At 51.3% G+C, this 26,042-nt stretch overlaps 1 protein-coding gene across 50 annotated transcripts in view; it reads left to right on the forward strand.

The window, feature by feature from the left end:
• The window catches only part of LOC105499086 (CUGBP Elav-like family member 4), a 321,369-nt gene that overhangs the window by 78,043 nt on the left and 217,284 nt on the right, over window positions 1–26,042 (forward strand). For 44 of the 50 annotated variants that reach the window (XR_011617214.1, XR_011617216.1, XR_011617215.1 and 41 more), the window contains exon 2: window positions 1,536–1,618. Coding sequence is in view for 38 of the 50 variants with exons in the window: in XM_071085781.1 (XP_070941882.1) it covers window positions 1,536–1,618 (83 nt within the window). In the remaining 12 variants the exon portion in view is untranslated. Of the gene's footprint in view, window positions 1–1,316; window positions 1,418–1,535; window positions 1,619–26,042 lie in introns of those variants that run through there. The other 6 variants (XM_024787004.2, XM_024787007.2, XM_071085789.1 and 3 more) reach the window with 2 other exon arrangements.

The following is a 26,042-nucleotide window of genomic DNA, read 5'->3' on the forward strand; positions in this document are numbered from 1 at the left end:
AGCAACCAGAGTCTAAAGCATGCCTGGTCACAAGGGCTGGCGTAGGTACCAGACTGGCACCAGCAGCCTGTGGGCCTCATGAGAGGAGGGCCTGGGCCACGAGGTCTGGCACAGAGCCTGGCACAGAGTGAGAACTCAGGAAATAAATGGCCATGGCAATGACCAAATGGCTGGCTGTGGAGATTGGCTGGGGATGGACTAGACCAGCCAAGGAGGGCTGCCTGGAGTAGGTAGAACTTGATCAGATTCTTGAATGATCAACGGGTTTGGGAGAAGTGAACATGGGGAAAAAGGGCATACCAGGTGAGGAGGTGGTGAGAGCAGAGGAATGGGGGGCAGAAGGGAGCACAGGTTGTTGGGGATGTGGCCTTGGATAAGACCATGTGAGAGAGCGAGGAACAAGAGAGGCAACGATTCCACAGGGTGCCTTCTCTGGGGCCATGGGTGGCTTGAAAAGGTCTGAGGTGACTGTTCCCCAGAACACTCAAGCCTGCTTTCGCCATAGTGAGCTTTTGAGCTTTCCCCATGGTTTTGAGCCTTGCAGGCCTCCCAAGCCACCTTCAGCCACATCTGCAGGCAGAGGAAGAAGGCCTGACACTGGGCACGCTGGGCAGCTTATGAGAACTCCCAGAAAGACTCCCCCATCCCCACTCTCTTGGCCTTGTCACCACACCTAAAGGACAGCACTGAAAAGTCACCCCTTGAGTATATTGCTCTGTCAAATCCAGATTCCCTGTCGATGCGGTGGGGTGTGGCCCAATTAGAATTACTCAGCGGGAGAGCTAGACTGAGCCTTCCCAGTTCACAGGTGGGGAGACTGAGGCCAGAAAGAGGATGTGATTTGTTAAGGTCACCCAGGGAATTAAAGGCAGAGCAAGGGTGATCTAGCGCTGTGCCTCGGTGGCCTGGATATGCCCTAGAAGCCCTATGACTTGGAGGGGTGTGAAGACCACCTGTCACTGCAAATTAGACAACAGAGGTTGGGACAAGGGACACAGGGTACGTTTATTTTATTAGGAGGGCCTGGCTTGGGGTACTCCTTACAGACTGAGCCTTTATTTGGAAGGCTTAGAGGAGCCCTCCACCATCCCCGAGGTAGCAGCGCCCAGCACTCCTACCGGCCAGGAGAGTCCATGGTCAAGTGTGGCTAGAGGTGCTGGGGGTGAGGGGTGGAAGCTGCCCCTTCTAGGAAGCGTAGGGGCTGACGCTGAAACAGGACAGAGAGGTCTGAGGCACCAGGGGACCGGGTAGGGAGAGAACCGTAGGGAGAGGGGGGTGTAGTGGGGGGAAGATGCAGGGTGGGGAGACTCCGCGGAGGGAGAAAAATAGAAAAGCAAAGGGAGGTAGGAGAAGCAGACAGCCGGGAACACAGAGAGGCAGAGAAGCTCCAAGAAGAGTGCACGAGAGAGAAAGAGAGGTGGGGACAGGGACCGAGCGGCAGGGAGGGGCGGGAGCCTGGAAGGCGGGCGGCAGGGAGCGTCGGCGGGCTCGGGGGCTCCCCACTGACCCTTCTCGGCGCTTGCTTCCCTCCCCAGGCTGCGCCTTCCTCACCTACTGCGAGCGTGAGTCAGCGCTGAAGGCCCAGAGCGCGCTACACGAGCAGAAGACTCTGCCCGGGGTAAGTGGCGCCCGCCGCGGCGCAAGCGGCCGACGCGCCGATAGGGGGCGACTTCGGGAGGCCGGGCGGCCGCGCGGCGCGGGGGGAGAGAGCGTCAGGGCGCCCGCCGCCCGCCTGCGCTCGGGAGCCCGCGCGCCCCCCAAATCGCCGGGCTCTCGGCCGTCCGGGCCCGACGGATCGGGGCAGGGACCCCACTTGGCCGTGGCCTTGAAGGTGGAGCCTGGACGCCGTTCCTGCGCGGGCAGTCTGGGGCGGGGGAGCGCCGCGCTCCGGGGCACCGACCGGAGCCGGGAGCTGCCTCCGCCGGGCCGGCGGGCCGCGTGCGCTATCGAGTCAGCCCATCGAGTCGACGCCGTCCGCTCTGGGCGGGGTGACTGGGGGGCGGCGTGGGAGGGGGCGCCGCGAGTGAGATCACCGCGGTTTATTTAAGGAGCCAGCCCTCGTCTTTGATAAACTATCGCGCCTCGGCCCTGGTTTATAGCTTCTGTGCGGGGGAGAAGATAATTATTTATGGCCCCCCTAACTGGGTGTGATATCAGCCATGGCTATTATCGAGGCTAGTTCATCACCATAAAATAAGAAGTGTTCTTTGGGTCAAGGGTCTGCGCGGTCTCTCCTGTGGGTTCAGAGAGATGGGGCGGTGGTGAGGGGGGAGAGATATACGGCTGCTGAGTATCTAAAGATAAATGGAAAGATGTGTGTTTGTGGGCATAATTTAAAGAATTTCTAAATATAGTGTTGACGCTTATACAATGGACACTGCAGGGAAGCACGTGTGTTCTATAAGTATGCACACCCATGCTTACACATGCATGTTTACATTCTTACCAAGCCAACCGTATGTAAACACACGTTTCCATTTCTACCCCACAGCGGGAAAGGTTAACCAGGTAGACGGAGAGAAAATGCAACTCCGGGCGGAGGCAGCCTTCCTTTGCATCAAAGATCTTTCTTTACTCGTTTAGGGGTGGGGAGTGCTGAATTACACAGGGCCTTCCTTCCATTAAGACAGTCTTTGTATTGTATTTTGGTATTTGTGATTGCAAAGCACGGGGCTGAGTCATCTTAATAACATACCCACAGATGCAAATATATGGAAATCGAGCACCGCACAGATTTTGTGTGAAGCCCAGCTCTGGCAGGGTGGCCGTTCCCCAGTTGTTTTTTCAGTGGCGCGGCTACATGCACATATATTATAGTAATTACTTTCTGGGTGCCCTCTGTAAGATGGCAGAAATATGCTCCACATCGCCCCATGTTATGTGTGAAGCATAAAGCCATATTGTAGGATAATCAAAGGCTTCTGAGAAAGGTTTGTGCTGATTAATAAAGTGTTTATGGTACTTTGTTTTGGGGGAGATTGTGATAGATATTTTAGAGCCACCCAAATGGAATAGAAAATACCACATTGTTATGGGAGGCCCTTCATCAGCTTGAGAGAGATTGCTGGGGAGTTTCATGATGGCTAAAAGCCGGAATCAGATGTGGAAACAGACAGACAGAAGGTGGGAGGGGGAGGTTTAGGATTTTGAAAGGGGAGAGGCTGGGAACTGGGAGTATTTCAGTAGCAAGTGTGGATTGTTGAGGATCTAACATTAACTTGTGGTTGTTTATTTTACATATAATAGAATAGCTAAATGATGGAGTGTATTAGTTCTTTAATAATTTATAGAAATACTTTGATGTTGCAGTAATTACATTAAAGGTCACATATCAAAGGTAATTTGGTTGAGCAGCTGTGATGGTTTCTCAGAAGCAATCAATATCACTGTCCGTGGTGCTGATTTCACCAAGGGGCCTGCCAGATTAAAGAAGGCTTATTACCAGGCAGAAAGGCCCAGGGGAAATCAGGAGCACATTGGAGCGACGCGCCAGCCCCCCTTCCACCGATAATTAACACTGTTCCCCATAATCTGTGCTAATCCTTCATACTAGGAGATCCAGTGGCATTTTTCTGAAATCACAAAGACAAGTTGAGTAAGTTTGAGGGAAAGGGCAAAAAGAAACGTGAATGTATGTTGGGACGGGGAGGGGGGAAGATAGATAGAGCCCAACAGCAGAGCTGAAACGTAGCCTAGAGTCTCCTCGAATACCATCCCTTCTTCAAAGGCTTCACAGGGAGACTCATGGCCTCAAAAACCTCATCAAACAATTCTCGGGGCAGGCACGGCCCACCAGAGGGAGGGGCAGGAATAAAAGACCGGATTGCAGCTCGAAGTTCCGAGGGCACATTGTCTCCACACAAACCTACATGCAGACGAATGAAATACAAAATGACCAAGTAAAATTATTCTTTAAAGTGGAGTTGTTTTGATTCCAGAAAGCAGATCTGGTGTTTTTGCTGTTGGTTGGTTCTCTACTTTGAGATCAGAGAAAGTGTGCCACTAGCAAATGCAGGGACGGGACCAAGCCAAATTCTCTCACCCAACCAAATAATAGGTGCTCCTGCCAGCTGAGGCTGTGTTCATGGCTGTCTGTTTGGGTGAGAGGCAGAGGGGGACCTCTTCTTGTCTGGGGTGGCCACACTAGGTGCCCCAGCAAGCACACTTTATGTCTGACTAAGGAGAATGAAATTAAAAAAAAAAAAAAAAAGAACCTGGAAAACTGGTAACCTCAGCAATTTATGCACTTTTCCAGACTTCAAAATCCATTAAAATCAATCCATTAAAATCAGCCCTCCACTTTCTCACTGAGGAGAGAAAGAGGAGAAAAGATAGTACAGGCAGCCTATGCTGTTTCTAGCGAGTTACGGAGCTTGCATCCTGTTGCCAGCAAGAAAAATAATCCCATTGCTGTCATACACACACACCACCACCATCACCATGAGCAACAATAACAAAATGACAGAGACAGAACTAGAGGCACCCCTAGCACATGTCTTCATTGGGGGCCTGAAAAGGGAAGCTGACATTTCTCTTGGGATCAGTGGAAGCTCAGAAACCAGACCACAGTGGCTGTTCTTACAAATCAGTGATACGTGATTCCCAGTATCCCTGGGAACCAGCCTAAGCAGAGCCCTCTGATGGCTGATGGAGTCATTCCTGGACCAGTGTCACAAATGGATTATTATTTTTGAGTTTGGCATGTTTCTAGTAGAATTAGATTATTAAACTATGAAGCTTCATCTGGGTCTTTTTAAGCACTGCCTTCTGCCAGAATCCAGGCAGAGTTTTTTTTCTAATCTCTCTGCCTCTCTCTCCCTCATACTCTCGATCTCACTCTTTCCTGGCTTCCTGTTCTTTTCATGCCCATGCCCCTCTAGTCACAAAATTTGTTTCACTATCCACAGGGGACCGTCAACATAGGGCAGTTTCTCAATCCATCAACAAGTATGTCCTGTGTGCCAGACGTTCTGTAAAATACAGAGATAAGAAAACCACATCCACCTCCCTGCTTGGAATTGCCCACCAAGTTGGGGATGGAAGCCACACACACAAAAATGTCTACATCGTCAACAATACAAGACAGCACATGTTATTATAAAATGGATAGTGTGGACAATTGTTCAATAATCACAATATTTTTAAGCACTTACTATACGACAGGCATGATGCCAAGCACTTTACCTACATTGCCTCATTTTATCTTCACAACCACCCTTTGAAGAAGATGTCATGATTATCCCCCACAGAGGAGGAGATTGAGGTTTGCCCAAGGTCACAAAATTGGTAAGTGGCCGAGCCAGGACCAGCAGTGAGTCTGCTACCAAAGCCCAGGATACCTGCCTCTGCCAGTGCCACCAGTTGCTTTAGGAATTTAGAGAGAACCAGGATGACCATGGAGTGGAGGAGTGACTCAAAGTTTTCATTCAGGATATGGGCAGGATGGGAGTAAAATGAGTCAGATGGGAGCACCAGTCCAAGAAACTGCCCAGAGTCGAGGTACACACGACAGGCCAGGAGCCAGGCAACTCACACGGGGCAGCAGAGACCCACTCTGAGAACCACCTGGAGCCACAGTATGCACAGGAAGCCTCTTGAAAGAAATCTGTTCCTTAAAATCGACCCGTGCTGCTTTGTCACAGCTCCTCCAGCCATTGGGACTTTATGGGGAATTATCTTCCAGGAAGAGCCCTTCTGTTTCCAAAGTTGGGAATACAAGGTCTCAAGGGAGATGCTCAGATGAGAGAAAACCGGGTGCTATGACAAACTGTGGCGAGCACTTTGTTCCTTTGCTAGCAGAAAAGGATTCTCACCAGGGCTGGCAGGGAAAGAGCTGGGTCCAGTCAGTAGGAGGCCAGGAAGCAATGGGAATTAGAGCTGGCCGGGGATGGGGGTGAGGGAAGTGGGAGCTGTATCTGCTTGGTAAACATTAAAGTTCCAACTCACTAGTTAAAGATTGGCTTTTGTGTCCTCACTCCAACAACCCTAGAATACAAAGCAAACTAACACACTCCTCCCTGCTGTCTCCCCCTTCCCCTCCCCTCATGTCAGCCTGGCAGACATGCAGAGTCCCGCCATCGCACCTCCCGACTCAGGTCACCGCGACTCAGGACGGGTCACTTCCATGGAAATTCAATGTGACCTTTGAGTTTACCAGGAAAGATGTTAAAGTGGGAAAATTATTTTTAAAAGAGCTCAGTTAGATTTCTAGCACTACTATCTCAGAGTGTCTCTCCATTCTATGTCTTCCTCTCACTTTTCTCTTTCTTAATCCCATTTTCTCCACCTTTCTTTTTCTTTTTCTCTCTTCTCTTTGTGCCCCCATTTTCTCCTCTCTTCTCTCCCTCTGCACATTTTCCTCTATCTCTCTCACCAACACTTTCTTCTTTTATCCTTCACACTTCGTCTCTCCTTTCTCTCTCCTCCCTCCCTCTTTCAACTTTGGCCCACCCACCTCAACCCTGACACCCATAGGAGGCTCCGGTGGGGCCCCCGTCACCATATGGGGGCTTCCCTGGCAAGGCCCATCTCCCTTCCTGACAGTCCTGCCATTGAGGGATCCATCTAATTTTATGTACAACTGTAAAGATGAATGATAAGTAGAAAGGATGCAGGCAATAACAAGATGAATAAATTATAAAGGGCAAATGATGACAAGACAGGGGTCCCCAGAGACAGTGATATGATAACAGAAACTAAAGACGAATTTATGATGGATGTAGTTAGCATGTATGGAGGTTGTTAATTCTTCGGGGTAGTTTTACAACTTCTAGTGATTGGTGCAATCAAAGCTTTTCATTTTAGAAATGGGATGTGTTTCCACTTGTCTGTCCTATAGGCACAGTGTTGGTTTTTGTCTCTGAACAGTGAGTCTGGGTCCCGTCAGCATCTGCATCTCCCCCTGCCACCTTCTGTGTCTCTGCAGAGACCATCTCAGCCAGATCCACACACTCTTCCAGTTCCCCGGTCCTGTTGTCCTTCCTCTTGCTGAGTGTATTAGCATGGGACTACTGCAACAAAGTACCACAAATTGGGTGGTTTAAACAACAGAAATGTATTGTCTCACAGTTCTGGAGGCTGGCAGTCCCAAATCAAGGTGTTGGCAGAGTTGGTTCTTTCTGAGGGCTGTGAGGGAGAATCAGTTCCAGGCCTCTCTCCTCACTTCTGGGAGCCTCAGGCATTCCTTGGTTGTAGACGGTGTTCCCTCTGTGCCTTTGTGTCACCTTCCCAGTGTACACTGTCTGTGTCCAGACTTCTCCTTTTATGAAGACAGCAGTGATTGCACTAATGACCTCGTCTTAACTTGATCATCTGCAAAGACCCTATTTCAAAGAAGGTCACTTTCATAGGTCCTGGGTTTAGGACTTCAGCATCTTGTGAGGGGAACACAGTTCAACCCATAACACTGAGAAAGGGGCTGCCCTGTGGCTCTTCCACAGTAGGGAGGATAAAGGCCCACAACAGTGTCTGAGTCATGGGGGTCCCCCAGCCTTTCCTCTGTATCTCACCTGGATTCATGCTTTCTTCTTTCTCTCTTGGGAGAATGGATGATATATCTTTCTTCTTTCTCGTATTCCCCAAAAAGAAGTATTCATCTGTCCTTTTAGGGCAGTGGTTCTCAATTTTGCCCTGCAGGGTACATTTGACATTGTCTGGAGATGCTACTGGCATTTAGTGGGTAGGGGCCAGGGCTGCTGCTGAATATCCTACAATGTACAGGACAGTGCCACAGCAAAACATGATCTGGCCCCACGTGTCAACAATGCCAAGGGAAAGAAACCCCATCCCGGGCCTAGGGCAGGTAGAAGGTGGGACAGTGAGGCCCTGGGGCAGAGCGTTCCTCCCTTACTCGCTGGTTCTCATTCATTCAGGGAACAAGCCCAAAGGTCCTTAGAGTGTTACAAGAGGGAGGACTTGTGAAGAGGCAAAAGCTCCAATGGTGTAAGCACAGGGTAGGGGGAGTAGTACGGGCAGGAGCAGAGGGCAGAGCCCACCTCTGGGCGTTAAGGATTCATTTGTCGCCTGCCATTCACATGCACTCACGTCTACAGGGCAGACTTGACCCAAGGGCTTAGCAGTTTCAGCACCGACTCCAGCTCAGCTCTCTCCTGGGTTAGGTGAATGGAGACTTTGTTATAACGGAGCTGGGGCCAGAACCCAGGCCTTGAGACCCGCTCATGTGGGGCATTTCTCTAGCCCATACCTTCAGAAGGGCCCCCACCCCAACAGCAAACAGGCTTGGCAGGCATGTGCCCTAGCCAGGCTTTCCAGCTAAACAGGACCTTCACCACAGGACACCAGCCTGGGCCCATTATACAGAAGGGAACACCAAGGTTCCAAGAGGGAAATCCGAAGCGCTTTACATCCAGGTACTGAGGGCATAGGGGCTACATCTGTGATGCCTTTGAAACTTGCCTCTTCTCTTCCACATTAGCCCTCAGCCCAGCCCCATGTCCCACTGTATTCATGCAAAATCTTTTCAATCTCCTCCCCGCAGAGACGTCTCAAAGTCCTCCTTCTCCCTGGGGATGTGCCCATAGTCTTCCCTCCTAGACTCCACTTTCTCCTTCCCTGCCCCAACCACTGTCCTGAGGGTTCCCCATTTTTCAAGCAAGTGGCTCTTGACTCTCACAGGGGCCTCATCTTCTCAGTGGCCCCCATGACAAAGTCCAGACCTGCCATGGACTGTGCCCAGAAAGGCTTCCTAACAAGTTTATCTGAAAGAACCAGAGAACCTCTGTGCCTGCAGTCATCATACATGATTTGAAGGAAATAAACAAACAAGAGGGCACATGAGATAATGAACAGAGGGAACCTGGGCCAGGTCCAGCCTGCCACCAACAAGCCACATGGCCTGGGCAGAGCAATGGGCTCGGACCCTCCCTGGACACACCATCTAGACTGTGAAGGAGGTGGTGGGCCAGGTTGCCTCTCAAGCCCCTTCCGGCTCTGACATTCTTTATATTTCTAAGAATAATGAGCTCAGCATTACTCACATTACTTAAAACAACAGGGAGACGAGAGGAGACGGGGAAAGCGAGGACGACAGTGTCTCCTGCTCTCCACTACCCGAGGCCATTGGTGACAAGTGTAATAAAGCGTGGGTCAGGTATGTCTCTCCCTGATGCAGAGCATCCAGACTGCCTGCCCCCCAGGGCTGGGGCTGGATTCCTGATGGTACTCCCACCCCTGCCCTCTGCTCAGGTCTCATTCTAAGGACACCAGACAGGCATTTTGCAATTTTCACACTGCCCCAGTGTGGCTTGGATCACGGTTGCCATCACCCAAGTCAGCAGCAGCAGCGTTTACAGATAGCCTGCCCCCTGCGGAGTTTGGTTGTGGGAGGCAGGGTGTCTGGCATCGGACAAAAATAAGTAAGACACGGCCTGTTGCAGAAGGAGTTTATAATCTGGTTTGGGAGGCAAGTGTGAAGACAGCTCATGATCCAGAAAATATCCTTAGGGGCCCCAAAAACGGTAGTGATGGGAAGTGCCCAGGAGTTCCGATGAGAGAGATGGCAGGATAAGCCAACATGCCCTGGAGAAGCCCACACCACCACGGTGGCATTCTGCTTCCAGGCCCTCACCCCCCGATGCATTCTTCAGAGGCTGGCCAAGGGTGTCATTGTAAGATAAAGGTCCCACCACCTGCAAACCACCCAGGGCTTCTGTCACCCACAAGATTCAGCCAGGGCAGACAACATCCTGGCCACAAACCCTCCAGATGCACATTGCCTTCCTGCAAGCTCCTCTTTTTCCATGTCATTTCCTCTGCCTGGAGAGTCTCCATTCATCCTTGGAGGCCCAAATCCAACATCACTTCCTCTGAACAGAGTCTCTGCCCTGCTCGGGGAGCTTTCCAATCCATCCCCATCCACACCCAGCACTGCCCTTGGGGCCCAGGCTGCTCCCTTAACGCCACAGTTCCCATCTTGGATTCTCAACCTGTACCTGCTTTCCTGTTCCTGCGCCTGTGCCTGGGACTGGCCCAGAGCAAGGATGAGTGGGAAGGAGGCAGCTCCCCCTCTGCTGAGCAACCTTGCTGGCCTTGGCATTTCCAGAGGCACTAACAGATCATTCTGGCAGCTCCCACTCCAGCCATATCACCTCCATGCCCCTCCAGAAAGTCTTCAGCCTAGCTCACCCTGCGGGGGTACATTTGGAAAGAGGAGAAAGCCTCACTCTCTGGTCAGGGATGCAGAAAGGAAGTGCTGTGTGGAAGGTGCTTTGGCCCCGGCAGTCGCCGCCGGCGCAGGTGTGAGTGTGGGCGTGTGTGGAGCGAGGTGTGTGTCCACCGGAGCGGGAATGTGAGGCTGCCGCGAGGGCTGTGCCTGCGTGAGTCCGTGTGAGGCTCCAAAAGGTTTGTTGACCTTTCGCCAGAAAACGAGGCTGAGAAACAGAATGTCTGTGTGAGCTCCTGCTTCGGGATGGATGTGTTTTAGGATTGGAGGGTTTCTGCTGGGGCGCATGTGTGTGGGCGTGCAGAAGGACACATGCCTTTGTTGTTGACCTGCAGGGATCCGGAACTGTGGGCTGCCACATTCCATCAAAAATGGGCAAGCCTGGGTGATAATAGAAAAAAACAGTATTGTTCTTTATTCTTTAATTCCTCATGAAAACAGCTGTTGTAAAGAGGAAAGGGCTGGAGTGCAGGGGAGATGAGTTCTCTCTAGGGCCCCGAGGTTTACTGTGGTTCAAGCACCCTTTTTTTAATCAAAGGCATTTGTGGCCGGGCGCGGTGGCTCAAGCCTGTAATCCCAGCACTTTGGGAGGCCGAGACGGGCGGATCATGAGGTCAGGAGATCGAGACCATCCTGGCTAACCCAGTGAAACCCCGTCTCTACTAAAAAATACAAAAAAATTAGCCGGGCGAGGTGGCGGGCGCCTGTAGTCCCAGCTACGCGGGAGACTGAGGCGGGAGAATGGCGTGAACCCGGGAGGTGGAGCTTGCAGTGAGCTGAGATCCGGCCACTGCACTCCAGCCTGGGCGACAGAGCGAGACTCCGTCTCAAAAAAATAAAAAAATAAAAAAATAAAATAAAATAAAAGGCATTTGTGGTATGTTCCCACGATCCCACCAGGGGGCGCCATGCAGGTGGCATCCTCTTCTGGTGGCTGAAGGAGCACAGTGTGTTTAATGGTGAGCCTGGTGTGGCCCACCCTGTGCCCAGCACAGAAGAGGCAAAATGATGCCGAACGCTCTGCTCCACCCTTCAGAACACTGTCAGCCTATGCAGAGGACACCAACCGGCTGGATGACTTGGGGAAGCCACCCAATCTTTCTAGGTCTGAGTTCCCTAATTTCTATCATGAAAATCACATGTGTGAGCTCTTTATATGCTGTGAATTGCTATAAATCATCCAAGTTGTATTATTAATGACAAACCAATGATGTGAGTGGGAATGACCTTCGGAGTCCTTTGCCACAATAAAGTCCTATGACTCCTAATTCACAGATGAAATAATTAAGAGGATAATAAAAATATAGGATGGCTCAAGTATGCAGTTTGGACTATATGTCCCGTTATATTTCAGAAAAGAGCTGGGATGACCAGAAAGGACTCCATGGAGCAGGGAGGACAGAAGTTGGTTGTGTGTGTAAAGAGAGGGGACCTCAGGAAATGAGTAAGAGGAGGAAGGCTTGGGGAGCTAGGACAGTGTGAATTTTCCTCCTGGAGTTGGGGATGAGAACAGGGAAAATGTGTCTGGAGATGGAGGAGGCTTTTCTCACACTGCTGTGCTTCAGAGCCTCTAGCCCCTTACATCCTGCGGGCTCCAATCAACTCCATGCAGATCAGTTGCTCTGAAATCCTGCACATGCCAGGCATGGCTTCAGGCCCCAGCAAGTCCCCAGCTTCCCAGCTCCCTAGAAAGGCCCTGCCTCTTCCCAGCCTACCCACCAGAATCCTCCCAGGGTGTCAGGACCTAGCCCCATGCTCCCTTCCTCTGTGATGCTCCTCTAGGTTGCTGTAAACCACATTGATCTTGCCCTTGCCTGAACCTCTGCAGGTCAACAGCACCGGAAGTCTAAACCCTGGCTAAAGTGTGGGCATCAGATCAGCATCACCGGGATCTGTTAGAAATGCAGAGTCTTGAGCTTACTCCAGATCATCTGAGCCACGTCACTCAGATAGCACCCACCACCTTTTAACAAGATCCCTGGGAGATTCGTGGGCACAAGAAGTTCAACCACCAATGGCCTAATGTTAGGCTTTAAATGATATTGTCTTAGTTGGAGCACTCCCAGAAGCAGACTCTAGACAAGCAAATTTGAGCGCAAATAGTTTCTTTGTGGGGGTGATCCCAGGAATTGGGTCAATAGTGGAGACAAGGAAGAGAGGAAATCAATAAGGGGTGTCTTATCAGGCAGACCAGCTACCACTGCGGGTGTTGCTGAACCCCACTGGGACTCTAGAGCCAGTGTCAGTCATACTCCTTGGAGTCATCCCACCCAAAGGGCCAGAGAACTGGGTTATTCATGCACCAATTTCTGCCAGGTTGTGGCCAAGGATGTGCCCAGGGGTCTTCTGCTCTCTAGCTTTTCTGGTTTACTGCATGGGTGGGCAAAGTGGGCTCCACCGTCAGAGGAAGCCCTCGAGCTGGAAGTGCTGGTGCTGGCAGTTGGAAGTCAGCCCACTGTCACTGAGGTGGGGAAGAGAAGGGGTCATGGGCAGGACACCACCTACATCTACTGCAGATCGAGCCTGGCAGCATCATCCCAAATAAGAGAGCAGATCAAAAAATCCTGTCTCTCTAACCCCGATGACAGTTCCCATTCACTGTGTACTCGCTATGAGCCAGACACTTCACAAATATTATCTCATTTATTTAAGACAGCATCACCCAGGTCTTAACCAAGCCTTATTAGTGCTATTGTATGGAAGAGGAAACTGAGGCAAAGGGGCTTGCTCAGACCGGAAAACCATGGAGAGATCTGGCTCCAGAGCCCATGCTCCTTCCTCCTCATCCTAGGGCACCAACCCTGTAGAAAGCCAGAGCTGCATGAGGGCAGGAATCATCCCTGTCACCCCAAGGCCACACACCAGGCTCTTCTGGCAGAGGACTCTGGCATGATTGCTAGACACCCGGGGTCCCTATGGGGCAGGGCAGTGACCCTCGAGGTGTCACCCCACACCTAGCCTGCCTCTGTGTTAGAGAAGTCGTGTTCTGAATGGAAGGCAGAGCCTGATTCCATCCCCAGCTCTGCCTGGAGCCTTACTGTGTGCCCTCGGGAAGCCACTTAACCTCTCTGAATTGCAATTTCTAAGTGGCCACCCTTCCACTTAGGCCGGGCGCGGTGGCTCAAGCCTGTAATCCCAGCACTTTGGGAGGCCGAGACGGGCGGATCACAAGGTCAGGAGATCGAGACCATCCTGGCTAACATGGTGAAACCCCGTCTCTACTAAAAATACAAAAAAACTAGCCGGGCGAGGTGGCGGGCGCCTGTAGTCCCAGCTACTCCGGAGGCTGAGGCAGGAGAATGGCGTGAACCCGGGAGGCGGAGCTTGCAGTGAGCTGAGACCCGGCCACTGCACTCCAGCCTGGGCGACAGAGCGAGACTCCGTCTCAAAAAAAAAAAAAAAAAAAAGAAATTCATTTGGCTGCAGTGGCCTCAACAAATAACGCTTTGGGTTTTTTGCACATCACAGAGTCTGGGGCCTCGTGTTGCTTCAGCAACATAACCAGGCAACAGCAGCAACATAACAGACTCCCTCTCCTCACTGCTGTCGGAGGGCATTGCATCTGTCATCAAGCAGAGCAGGTCCAGCTGCCTCTGTCCCTTCTATCTGGAATGCAAAAGGTTTCCAAGAGGCCCCCTCTCCAGGAGACATCTAAGTATGTCTCATTGGCCAGAACTATGTCACAGGGCCACCCTAGCTGCAAGGAAGTCTGGGAAAGAGGATATCTTGCCAAAGACTATGCACATGTCTTCCATGAACAAATCTGTGCTCTTCAGTGAAGAAGAAGGGCCGGATAATATTGGTAGGATCTGGAAGAGTCTGCCCTCACACAGCCTGGTAGAGCTGGTCAGGGGTTACAGAAGAGCAAGCTGGCTGGAGCAGCAGCCGCCACCTCCCCGCCCCACAACACGTGCAGCATTTGCCTTCAGCTTAGATCACACCCTGATGCTTCCATGAGGACGCTTTGTCAAGAAAGCAGTCTTAGGGTGTGGTCCAGAGGAGCTTCTTCATGCAGCGCTGCTAACTCTGCATGTTTATTCCAGCTACTGACAGGGTTTCCAATTCTGTGAGATTCATAAGGGGGAAGGGAATAAAATTTCAGCTACCCTTAGGTAGCGTATTTGTGTCCTCTGTGTCTTTCTCGAGTTTGTGCCCTTCTGTGCCTTTGTGTGTGGCTTAAATGTTGAAGAATCAAAGGCCGCCACGCCAGCAGACAGCTGTGCCACACCACAGGCATTCCACAGGCGATTCTGCACTCCCACTTTTTTGACAGTTGCACCAGTGGTCTCACACCCTCTGAAAGTGGGTCGGCCAGCTTTCAGGGCCAGCAGCAATGGCACCAACTTTATTTTCAGAGACTGAAGCAGGACCTCTTTTGTAAAGGGGTGTGGGGTGAGGCAGGGGTGCTCTGTGCAAAGCCTGCCTCAGATTGACCCTCCTGGTAAGCTTCAGCATGGCTGAGAGCCTGGAAGGAGGGGACCAGGGACAGCACGGGCTGGCCTGTGCTGCCCTGTACTCCTGAGGCCCTCCCTCATAGCCTCTGCCAGTGGCCTGGGCTGTCCCACAAGGTAGTGAGCCTGTGGTCACAGACATGTTCAAGCAGTCTGAGTCGCAGGGTTCAGGGGTTGATGCAGGTAATTCCAACATTGGACCAAATCAGTTCTGGGGGCGAGTTAAGATCCCATGATTTTTTCTAAGTTTTACTAGCTTAACCATCATAAATGCCCACATAGAACCAGTCCCAGTCCCCAGCCCCAGCCAGTTTGGCTAGGTCCCAAATTCCCTAGCCTCTAGCCTGGACTAATCCTCATCTCTGCTTCAGGCCTCCCAATTTCTCCCTTCTCTGAAGACTGTCAGGCCTTAGAGGCCAAACCCTCCATGCCACTGGGCAGGCTCAGGCCTTAAATTTAACAACCCAGCCTCCAATCCCAGCTCCACCACTCTGAGCTGTGTGACCTTGTGCTAATCACTTAACTTCTCTGTGCCTCAGTTTTCTCATCTCAGCCCTGGGGTGCCAATAGTTCTTTTATCCAGGGGCCGTGTATGGATAGCGTGAAGCATGCAAAGTGCCGAGCATCCTGCTACTCTTGCACACAGGAAATGTGCATAATGACAGTCTCTCTACGGCTGCCACTCTTGCTGCAGTGACTCTGTCTCCAAGAAAGGAGTGAATCTTCCTACCTGGCCCTTCTGATCCATCCGTGGCCGCTGGCTGCCCAGGTCTAGAGGGCAGCCAGCGCGGGGTGCATAGCAGCAAACCTCCCAGTTCGATAGCCTAGTGTAGGACTGGCTGCAGGGAGGGACCAACAAACCCCACCACACTGAATGGAAACCATTGTGAGAGTGGCGGGCAGGTCCATAAGGATGCTGGAGCAGGCCCTGCCAAGGCCTGGCTGTGCTGGAAGAGGAGGGCTCAAGATCACCACCTTCATGCCCCCACAAGAGGTGTTAGTTAAATTTGTCCTCATGGTTTGCACAATCCCCCACATGAGACTTACGTCATACCTCCCTCTCCACTCCCTATTCACCGTTCTTCACACCGAAACAGGGCAGCACCCCTGGAATCCGGGCGAGCACAGCCCAGACGATTGAAAACCCTAACCAGGGAGAGCAGGGGCAGAGTCATGCCCTGGACACCCTCATGGATTAAGATGGTCCGGGAGGCCCTTCAAGGCCAAGAGACAGAGGGTCTGAAATGAATATGCATTCAGCCTCTCCCAGCAGCACTGACAGCTGGCATCCAGCAGCTGGAACAGCTCAGAGCCTGGGAGAAGGTTTGTAATTCAATTCAGTAAGTGTTTCCTGAGCACCCACCAGGAGCATAACTCCACACTAGGTGCTGCTTGACAGGTGGAAGTGAGGAGAGGGCGAGAACCCTGCTGCCCGTGGGGCTTCCCTCCTGTGGAGGAGAAAAGATGTACATGCCAAGCAATTAGAGGACTATGGATCGAGACTCCAGACTGCAATGTAGAACTGGGAGTGGTTTGGGAGTGCTTCAAGACAGGACTGCTTACTGAGTGTCACACTGCCTGGGCAGGAATTGGCAGGATCTAGGTGGATGGAGGGGGCTGGAGATGTCACTGCTGTGAGGTGACAGCAGGGGCAAAGGGAAGGAGGAGGGAGAGATCAGGGAGCACTGGCTGGAGTTCAGGAAGGGCTTGGGGGCTGAACTTAGCATGAGTTGGGACCCCCGTGGGTAAGGCCTTACACATCCCACTGAGGAGCTTGTTCCCTTTCCTTTGGGTTCTTGGGAGCTCATGAAGCTTCCTAAGTAGGAGAGTGTCCGCTTCCACATGGTACGTGGCATGGTCTGGATGGGGAAGGCCTGTGCCAGTCCTGATGAGAGGACTGAGGTGGAGAAGTGACATCAGGAACAGGAGCTGGGACCAGTGGAGAGCCTGCCTCAGTCCCCCTTCCCAGAAGCAGCCTCAGTGGGCACAGGCTGGCAGGAGCTACTCACTTGGTTTGGGGCAAGTCCTGCTGGTGGAGAGCTGAAGGGAAACTTGGTTCCCTCTGGGCCCTAAAGCTGGTGAGGGAAGTGGGCATTGCCCTGACCACTTGAACATTTGTTGCACCTGAAGAAGAAAGTCTCCATTCAGGGCAGACCACGCAGTGCTGGAGAGGTTTCCAAACCACCTCATCTCACTACTGCTTGTAGGGATTTCTTTGACATTCAGATTTATAATAAACGTAAAGAAAGAGGTTCTCTCTCTCTCTCTCTCTATCTCACACACACACACACACACACACACACACACACACACACACACAGAGTCATGAAGAGTCAGAATCTGCCTGGGATCCATGTGTTGCAAATGCTCCCTGGGTTATTTCACTGCTCCTCCAGCTTCAGAAACCCTGTGTGCTCCTCTATTCTTTGTCCAGCATTGTCAGAAAATACTGATTCCTCCTCTTGGGCTAGAAGAGTTTGATCCATGAGGAGGGCCCCACTCTGCCATTATGTTTCCCTCCTGAGGGTCAGGGAACTTCAGAAAAGTGGAGTGGGAAGGGATGTAAGCATCACTCGCCTAGACAGTTGGACACCGCGCTGCTGGGATGCCACATTTGGGTCTGTTCTCATTTGCAACATGGCCTTTATCTTGAAAAGGCTCCATGATTGATAACCAAGTAAACCTACCCTAATTCAGAAGAGCTGGGGAAGACACCCATTTCCATTAACAACCGTATTATGGGGTGTGCTCAGTGAAGTTTTATTGCTTTTGAGTAGACAACCCAACAGTGCTTCCAAGTTAACGTCTAACACTGCTTTAATGAGCAGATGCAAAGCCTGCACAGCAGGCTGATGAACCAGCACAGTGATGAAGTGACACAGAGGATTCGTAAGCCACTTGCAAACACTGGTCTTAGGTTGACAACATATTCCTGCACATAGAACTTTGTCTACACTATTTATTTGCTAATCAAAATTTTCGATAGATTTTTCAAAGACCAACTTTACATCTAAAGTTCAAATTACCCTCTATTCTGACTCGGTAGTGTTGAAATATACAAAGACTTCGGCCAACTCCTTAAGTATTCAGTATCTAACAGATGCAACGAACTTGCGGTGGCCAAGGCACAGAGGGTCATGGTTCTTGCAGAAAGCCTTTCTTGATGGGCTTGAACCCTCATTCTCTAGCCATCCCCCAGGGATTCACTGGGGCTGTCCTGCGTTATGAAGTGGCAGTGGGGGCTACCTCCCACTGATGCCCCTTAATACTCTCAGACCCCATGGAGTTTTGCTATTGGTTTGTGTGCTCCAGCCTGCACCATGCCTGAATGTTCCTCAAACTCTTCTAGCTCCTGTTAAGTCAGTGGGCAAGAACCTGATCCATCACTGATAGATAAATCAATGGAAGCAAACCTGCTATCTGGCCACTGTTTGAGCCCTCCCTCACTCCTGCCCAGAGGTTCTGGGAAGACAGTGTGTGCCATCTTCTTCTATTCTTATTAAACTATTTATCTGGGAGAACTTAATATTTTCTTTTTGGATAAACTGAGCTAATGCGATGTGCTTGTTTTAATTTGCAAGGTTAACTGATCTAATTATCTGCGGCGTTTAGTTAAATCCTTGTGCCTGGGCCGGCTGCAGGTGTGGGCTTTGAATCCTGCCAACAGGAAATCTCTTAAAACGAGCTGATCTAACTCAGCGGGTCTGCTGGTATGAGGGATTTTCTAATAATGCATGAATTTATTAACGGCCAAAGATAAATAGAGGATGTATTTACATTAAACAAATTCACAAGGAACTGTCTGCTGCTTCCCCGGCCCCCCTCCCAGCAGATACATCCCCCAACTCCACATCACTGTCTGGGCCATACAGGTGGAGCAGAGAATGACTCTGAGGCACTCCTTCCAGCTACAAGTAGAGACCCCTGCCATCATGACACGAAGGGGTAAGCAGGTCAGGCAAGGGTTAAAGATTAGATTTTAGTTGGTCCCAGACTCCAAAGGAGCCAGTGGTGTTGCCCTGCTCCCTAAAAGTTGGCACAGTCTTGCAGTTAACAGGTCCCTCCCTCTAAAGAAGGAAAGTGACGATCCCACTTTCCCTAAGCTGGGAAGATGGTCCCAGGAAATCTGAGTTTGGAACTGAGTGCTACACTTTCAGGGAAGTATGTCCAGAGAAGGTGGCCAGGAGAGGTGATATGGTTTGGCTCTGTGTCCCCACCCAAATCTCATCTCAAATTATAATACCCGTAATCCCCACATGTCGAGAGTGGGACCTAGTAGGAGATGGTTGGATCATGGATGTGGTTTCCCCCATGCTGTTCTTGTGATAGTGAGTGGGTTCTCACAAGATCTGGTGGTTTTATAAGGGGCTCTTCCTCCTCTGCTCATTGGCTCTCTCTCGCCTGCTGCCATGTAAGATGTACCTTTGCCTCTGCTTGCCTTCCACCATGATTGTAAGTTTCCTGAGGCCTCCCCGGCCATGCTGAACTGTAAGTCAATTAAACCTCTTTTCTTGTCAAATTATCCAGTCTCCGGTATGTCTTTATAGCAGTGTGAGAATGGACTAATACAACAGGAGAAGGAAATCCTTCCTCCTGAAGCTAGTTGAATGGCTGATGCCATCCATCTTCCAGAAAACAGCCTTGGCGGATATAGGTGTGGCCAGATTGAGGCGGCAGGAGGAAAATCTTGGGAGGCAGGTAGAGGGGACTCACCCCACACAGATGTCCTGAGAGCCTGGCTTCCCAACCCCTGCCCTGCCATGGCCCTGACCCACTAGTAGCTGCCCCATCCCTCTTCTGGGGCTCCAGAAACCCTCGCAGAGGCTAGGCCTCTGAGGCCAGCACTGTTCAATGGGAGTGGAATTAGTACTCCAGAAATGCACTTTGCTTGAAATACCATTCAGCTGCATTGTTTGAAACACAGCTTCAGGATCAGGCCAAGCAGCCAAAGATGCATTTGAAATGCATTTCCCATTACCTAGGGCCCAGGTGCCCTGACAGCCCGAGTCACTCAGTACTGACCTGTTTTCAACTAGCATGGAGCTCTCCCTCTTCCACGTGAACGATCCTGGATAAAATCGTACTTGCAAAGGCCCGTGTAGAATATGCACACACATGCAAGATGTACTTGTGCACATACAGATGTAGCTGCACACTCATCACTCAAACACACACACATGCACGTACATACACACACCAGAGTGCATGCCATATAGGTGCACACAGAAGTATGTGTACATAACAGATGAAGCGAACATATAACACACATGGGAGAGACACATGACATCCTACACATGTCCACATGTGGGCACACGAACACACATGTGCACACACTTTGTCAGACTCCTTTGAAATTGAAAGAGAATGTAGTTCTTTAGGGACAGCTGAAGATAAACTCTTGATTTCTGATTTCCAGAGCAGTTTGGACAAGGTCCTCTGAAATGCATTAAAATGCTAATCACAGCATCTGTCTGAACTCTGGCAGCTGTGTGACTTGGGGAGAAATGGAAACAGAATGAATTCTGAAGCCTGGGACTCTTCTTTGACTCTCCTTCCCTTGCTCTCTCCTTTATCTCTCCACTGCCCTCCCCTGCCTGCTCCCCTGTGGGCTCTACTCAATACCAGCCTCTGTGCCACCTCATCCTCAGTCTGGTCCACACTGGCCATTGACTCTGCCTGACTTTCCCGAGTGCATGGCTCCCATTGCTAACAAATAAAGCCACCACGCTTATTCTGGCTGTGCCCAAAACTCCCTGCTGTGGAGTTGCCCCAGCCCATGTGCAGGATGGGCAGGGCCAAGTTCCAGACATGGCCTACATCCCAGAAATGGCCTCCTGCCCTCTGGGACCCCTGCTCTCCACAGGTGAGAGTAGAGAAAGTGCCTGCTAACAAGGTACAGATGGTAGAAGTACTCTGTTTAACCTAAAAGAAGTGAGCTCTGATGTGGAATATCAGGCAGTGTACCAAGCAGGACAGGGAGAATGTTTTAACCAGAGTAGCTTTCTGACACTCCATAATGACCCATATATTGACAAGGGATGGGATCAGGTGGGGGTCTGAGAGTCACACTCCTGAATACCCTTCACTGACTCAGTCATTCATCTTGTGACCATTAGCTCCTCCCCAATCCCCACTACCTCCCACTCTGACCTCAGGATCTGGGACAACACTGGCTCCTGACTCCCCCACCTGTGAGCATGTGGCTCCACACCTGCTCAGTGGCTCCACTAGTTTCCTTTGCCTGGCGTCCTCCTATGTCCACCCAAAGCTCCTCCCACCAGGTCAGTCCTTGACCAGCATTCCAAACTTAGCTCACATGCCACCTTCTCCAGGGAGCCTTCCCCAATCTGGATAAGATGCCCTCTCCTGCATGCCTAGAATTTCCTACGCCTACCTCAGTTTACCAGAGTTTAACATGACCACTCCACCCTAGCCTGTGCTCTCTTTAAGAGCAGGGACTGGGTCCTACCTATTCATGTGGACCCATCATTGGCACAAGGCTGGCCTGCTAAGTTCTCAGTAGCTGTGAGACTGGTGGAATGTAGTGGGTGGCTGCATGGGTACATGAACCCTTGGGACCAGACCCACTTTGTGGGAGTCCCTAAGCAGACATCCTGGGGGTTGTCTGCCCTTTCTGCTGGGACCTAGAACAGGCTCTGGTCAGGCTTGTGTAAGTATAGACCTTGCACCAGGCTTCATGCGCCCACATCCCCAACCCCGCCCCATGAAGATTGAAGCTCCCAGCATACCACAGTTCCATTTTTCCTCTTAGGCATCAAACTGTCATTTCACTAAACACCATCTGGAGACTCCTGGCCTCAGCCCCTCACTTCTCCCAAACTCTTATTAATGTGATGGGTGTTTATTCCTTCTTCCTCCTCTTCCACTTCCTTCAGAACATCTCAGCTCTGTGGCCTGCAGACATTCGTCTTATCTTCAGGGAGCTCAGCTCCGCTGGGGAGGGCAGCTGTCTCGCGCTTGGCTTTAGGCAGCTGACAGTGATAAAGAGCAGACAGAAAGAGCAGGCGCGACTCAGCAGGCCCCGTGTGGAGCCTTATCCCAGCTGTCCTGGAAAGGGGGATGTCAGAGGCGAGCTGAAGAAGGAACCCGGTTAAATGTGGTCCACAGTGGCCTTTGACTCTGCCAGCACTCCAGGACCCTCCAGGGCTCCCTGGCGCTATCAAACAAAGTCAGGATTCCTAACCCCAGCTCCTGGACTCCCATGATTCTGCTGCCAGCATACTGAGCTCTCCTTTCCTTCCTGTGCCCATGTTGTGGCTGTCATCTGAATGCATCCCCTGCCCCAATTGTTGCTTGTCCTTGAAGAAGTTCATGTCTTCCTCCTCCATGCAGCCTTTCCTGACTACCTCATGCATGCCAATTCCCTTCCATGACACTTACTGCATAACCACATGATTTTTGCTCTGTGCTCCAATCCACATTGCACTCTGTTTTATATCATGAATTTTATCTCCCTGAACCTACACAGACTCCTCTGATGGTACCCACAGAGCCATCCCAGCTCTGGGCACACAGTGGGCCCACAGTCAACCCCCACTGTCTTCAAGCAAAGCGGACCTGCAGCAGTGATCCCACTGAGACAAACCTCAGCTCTCTGAGGGTTGCCCAGTGGCCCTTGAGGTGCTGGCACACAGAGCCCTCCCCCAGTGTCCACATGGAGGCTGCCCATTCCCACCTTCCACCATAACCTGGCTGGCACTCGGGACCGGCTTTCTTCCCCTGGTAGAGCATTAAGCTAATGTGTGTTATGTCTCATTAGTGGCATTCTGTTTGTGCCAGGGCCAGGCAATTTGATGGGTGGTTGATTGGATATTCTGTTTATTCATGGCAGGAAAAGCATTCTTTATTGAGGACTGGGCAGCACATTTCTGTCCCCATGGCACTAAGATCCTCCAGAAATCAAGCAATTGTAAATTAAGACTAAATAAATAATATATAATAAGCAATAAAGATTGCAGGCCTCCATGCAAAGAGCTTTCCTCAGGCATCTCCCCAACCTGAGACACCAGCCCGCCCAGAGCCTGCAGGAAGGTTGACAGGAATTGCCCTCTTTAATTGATATGTGAGGAAACTAAGTAAGGCCTGTGGAGGTTAAGAAACTTGCCCAGAAGCAGGATAATGGTGATCCAGCACGTGGCAGTGTCCTGAGGACCCGGGAGACCCAAGGAGACTCTTCACAGACCTGTCCATTTGCTGAGATTGCACACAAGGAAGTAGTTATCCCAGGAGAGCATCTGAGAACATCAGCTTGGGCTTTCTTCTCCTGTCCCCCTTCAGGCAGCATTGCCAGTGTGGGTGGGCCAAACTGGCTGAGTTTAGAAGTCTGAAGATAGTACTGTGGCCCCTGTTCCCTGTGAACCAGCCAGGGCAGGCTAAAATTTGGGCTTCTCCACTCCCCATCTGTTAGATGCCTCCCCTGGCAGGGCTGCTCCGTGGCCCACAGAGTGCCAGGGGCTCTGAGATTCAAAGGACTGTGATTCTCAGCCAGCCTGTCTGAGAAACACACCTCCACACCCAAAACAGCAGGCCAGCCAGAGCACCAAAGCCCACCCCAGGCAGAGTCCTGAGTCATGGGACAGATATGGACAAAGCTCTGATGTCTCCCCTGAGGGCTCACATATGGTCCAAGTATCCCACCATGCAGCCCCAGCCAGGGGCCTAGAAAGGGCTGCCTGAGTCATTCTGCAGCCAGAACAGTGGGAGGGGAGAGGCTGGGCATTGATGGGAGTCTTTAAGAGCCCCGAGCCGGAGGCATCAGAAAGCTTCCCAGATAGAAAGGCAGTGTGTGCAGCTTGGCTGTAGAGATGCAATCTACATGTCACTCAGCCCAGGCCCCACTCCAGCCAACCTTCCCGCCTTCCTTCACTCCTTTTCTGCTCTTCTTCTTCATCCTCGCAAAAACTAATTGTCTCTCTCACCAACCCGAGCCCCGTGCTTTCCAGAGGTTTATGCATGAAACTAATTATGCACCGCTAATTTAGAAGCTAGCAGCTTTCCCGTTACTGTTCATTTGATTTGGGTTGTTCTGCTGAGTGGCATTTCTGTAAATATGCCACAAGGCTGGGGGCCTGTCAGGGAGGGCAGCCTGAGTTCGGGGTCAGGAGGAGGGGCCTGGGTGTCTGGGGGTGGCAGGTATGGTACACTTCATGTGGGAGAGGGGACAGGAGGGCTCCATTACCATAAACCAAGGAAGGCCTCATTAGCAGCCCTGGATGGCCCTACCAGGAGGTAGGAATATGACTGTAAACTGTCACACTCAGTTGGGTGGGGACAGATTAGAAAACACCCACAAAGGTAGGAAAAAAAACCTCCAGGTTGGCAGGAGTGTTTAGAGGTCCTGGACACTGCAGGCCAGGAGCTGGGACCCACTGAGCAAGGTCGGGGCTGGAGAGGAGCAGTGACAATAACAGTGGTCATTGCCCTGGGAAACTCCCTCCAAAGAAAGATCTCAGGCCCAGCTGGGTGATGGCACTGCAGTCCTGGAGGGCTGGCATCCTAGGATCCAGGAGGGAACAGGGGTAGGCAGGACTCTTTGGCCCGGGTCCAAAGACTTCTGTTTCCACTTCCAATTATAGCTTCTTTTGTGACCCTAGGGAGACAGTTTAATCTCCCCAGGCCTTGAGATACACTTCTGGTAATTGGGAAGAATCATTTCAAGTTGATCATGGGGTTCAGTAGAGACCCCATGAAATGAGAGACCTGAAGAGTTTTTTGTGAATTTCCTGACACAGTCCACAAACATGTCGAGTGCCTCTGAGGGCCCAGCAAGGGCTCTCTGGGGAGTTGCTTGGGCTCTTGGTTCTCTGACCTGCTGCAGCCAGGCCGGGTGCCATGGACATGTGAGGCTCCTGAACTCTCAGGAGGGTCCTGCACTTGGGTTAATGCTCTGCAGTCATCATCTTGAAATTCTTAATCGTTTTCGAACTAGGGACTCCACATTTCCAATTTGTACCTGCAAATCACATCGGACCCTGTCCTCATGGAGGAGGTTCTCTAGGGACTTCTGAGCATTAATTGTGTCTTCTGGAAAAGGAGTTCCCTGAGGACAAGGGCTGTGTCTTCTCCTCTAGTCCCCTAGAGTGCAGGTCCACAGAGTGCTCAACAGATAACTCAGGCATTTCAAATGGTTCTTACACATGGTGTACCTTGCATTGTCTAAAACAAGGGTGCCCAATCTTTTGGCTTCCTTGGGCCACATTGGAAGAAGAGTAATTGTCTTGGGCCATGCCTAAAATACACTAACACTAATGATAGCTGATGAGCCAAAAGAAAAAAATCGCAAAAAAGAAATTCATAATATTTTAAGAAAGTTTACAAATTTGTGTTGGGCCAGGGGTTGGACAAGTTTGAATAAGTCAAATCTTATCCATCTAGCATGCACACTGCCCTTTTACTTCCCTTCATGGCCCTAGTAAGCATCTTCCAACAACCCTACTCCCCTCTCCCAGCAAACACGGGGGCCCCAGTTCTCACTTCAACATAGAAAAGTAGATGTCAGCACTTGCTGCAACAGCAACTCATGGATGCTGACAACCCCACTGTTGACTCCAATCTCTGGTAGCTAGGAGCCTGCCCAGCTGGCAGCTCAGAGATCTCAGGGTGCATCCACCAGGGAAGGATTAGGAGAAAAATCAGACAATGCCTGCAGGGCTTGTGGACAGAGAGCCAGAGAGGAAGGCCTCCGGAGGAGCAGACACAAGGGCGAGGAGAGGAGATGTGGCACCAGGAGATGTTTTCCAGTGATGGAAAGCCCAGCTTGCTGCCTAAAGGGAGGCTACTGAATACCCCCAGGAGACCAGTGATGCTTGCTTCTCCTTTTCCCTACTTGAGACCTCCAGGCAATGCCAGAGAAGCCTTTCTGGGTCAGGGGTGGGCAAATGGATACAGAGGCAACCGCCAGATCATCCTCCTACCTCTGCTGAGCTCTCAGGGTGCTCCAGGGAGTCAGCAGGGCTCACGGTAGAGTGAAGCTTATCACCTACTCTCTTCTACTCTGCCACCCATTTGCTGTAGACCAAGTATCAATTACTGTCTCTGTGCCACATTTCCCTCATGGGTAAGATGAACTTGGTCCTCCCAGGACCCCTTTCTGCAATACCATTCTGACCCCCTCATTTTCCCCTAATCATGCCTTGTCCTTCTCAGCATCCTCACCAACAGTCAGACATATGCAGCTTCTAATTCCAATCCAACCAGAGCACCCATGTGGCCTTGTAGCTAGTCTCCTACCTGCACTGACCTGTACCTCCATTTCTGCAAAATAAGCATGACAATACCTTCCTTTGCACGGCTGCCAAGAGGAGGGGGTAATGGCAGCCACTCACTGAGCAGAAGCTACTGCTGGGACTCGGTGACCACAGACCATTCTGGCATACAGCCACATTGCTTAG

This window comes from Macaca nemestrina, chromosome 19 (assembly GCF_043159975.1).
Source record: "Macaca nemestrina isolate mMacNem1 chromosome 19, mMacNem.hap1, whole genome shotgun sequence".
In the NCBI taxonomy this organism is placed as follows: Eukaryota; Metazoa; Chordata; class Mammalia; order Primates; family Cercopithecidae; genus Macaca; species Macaca nemestrina.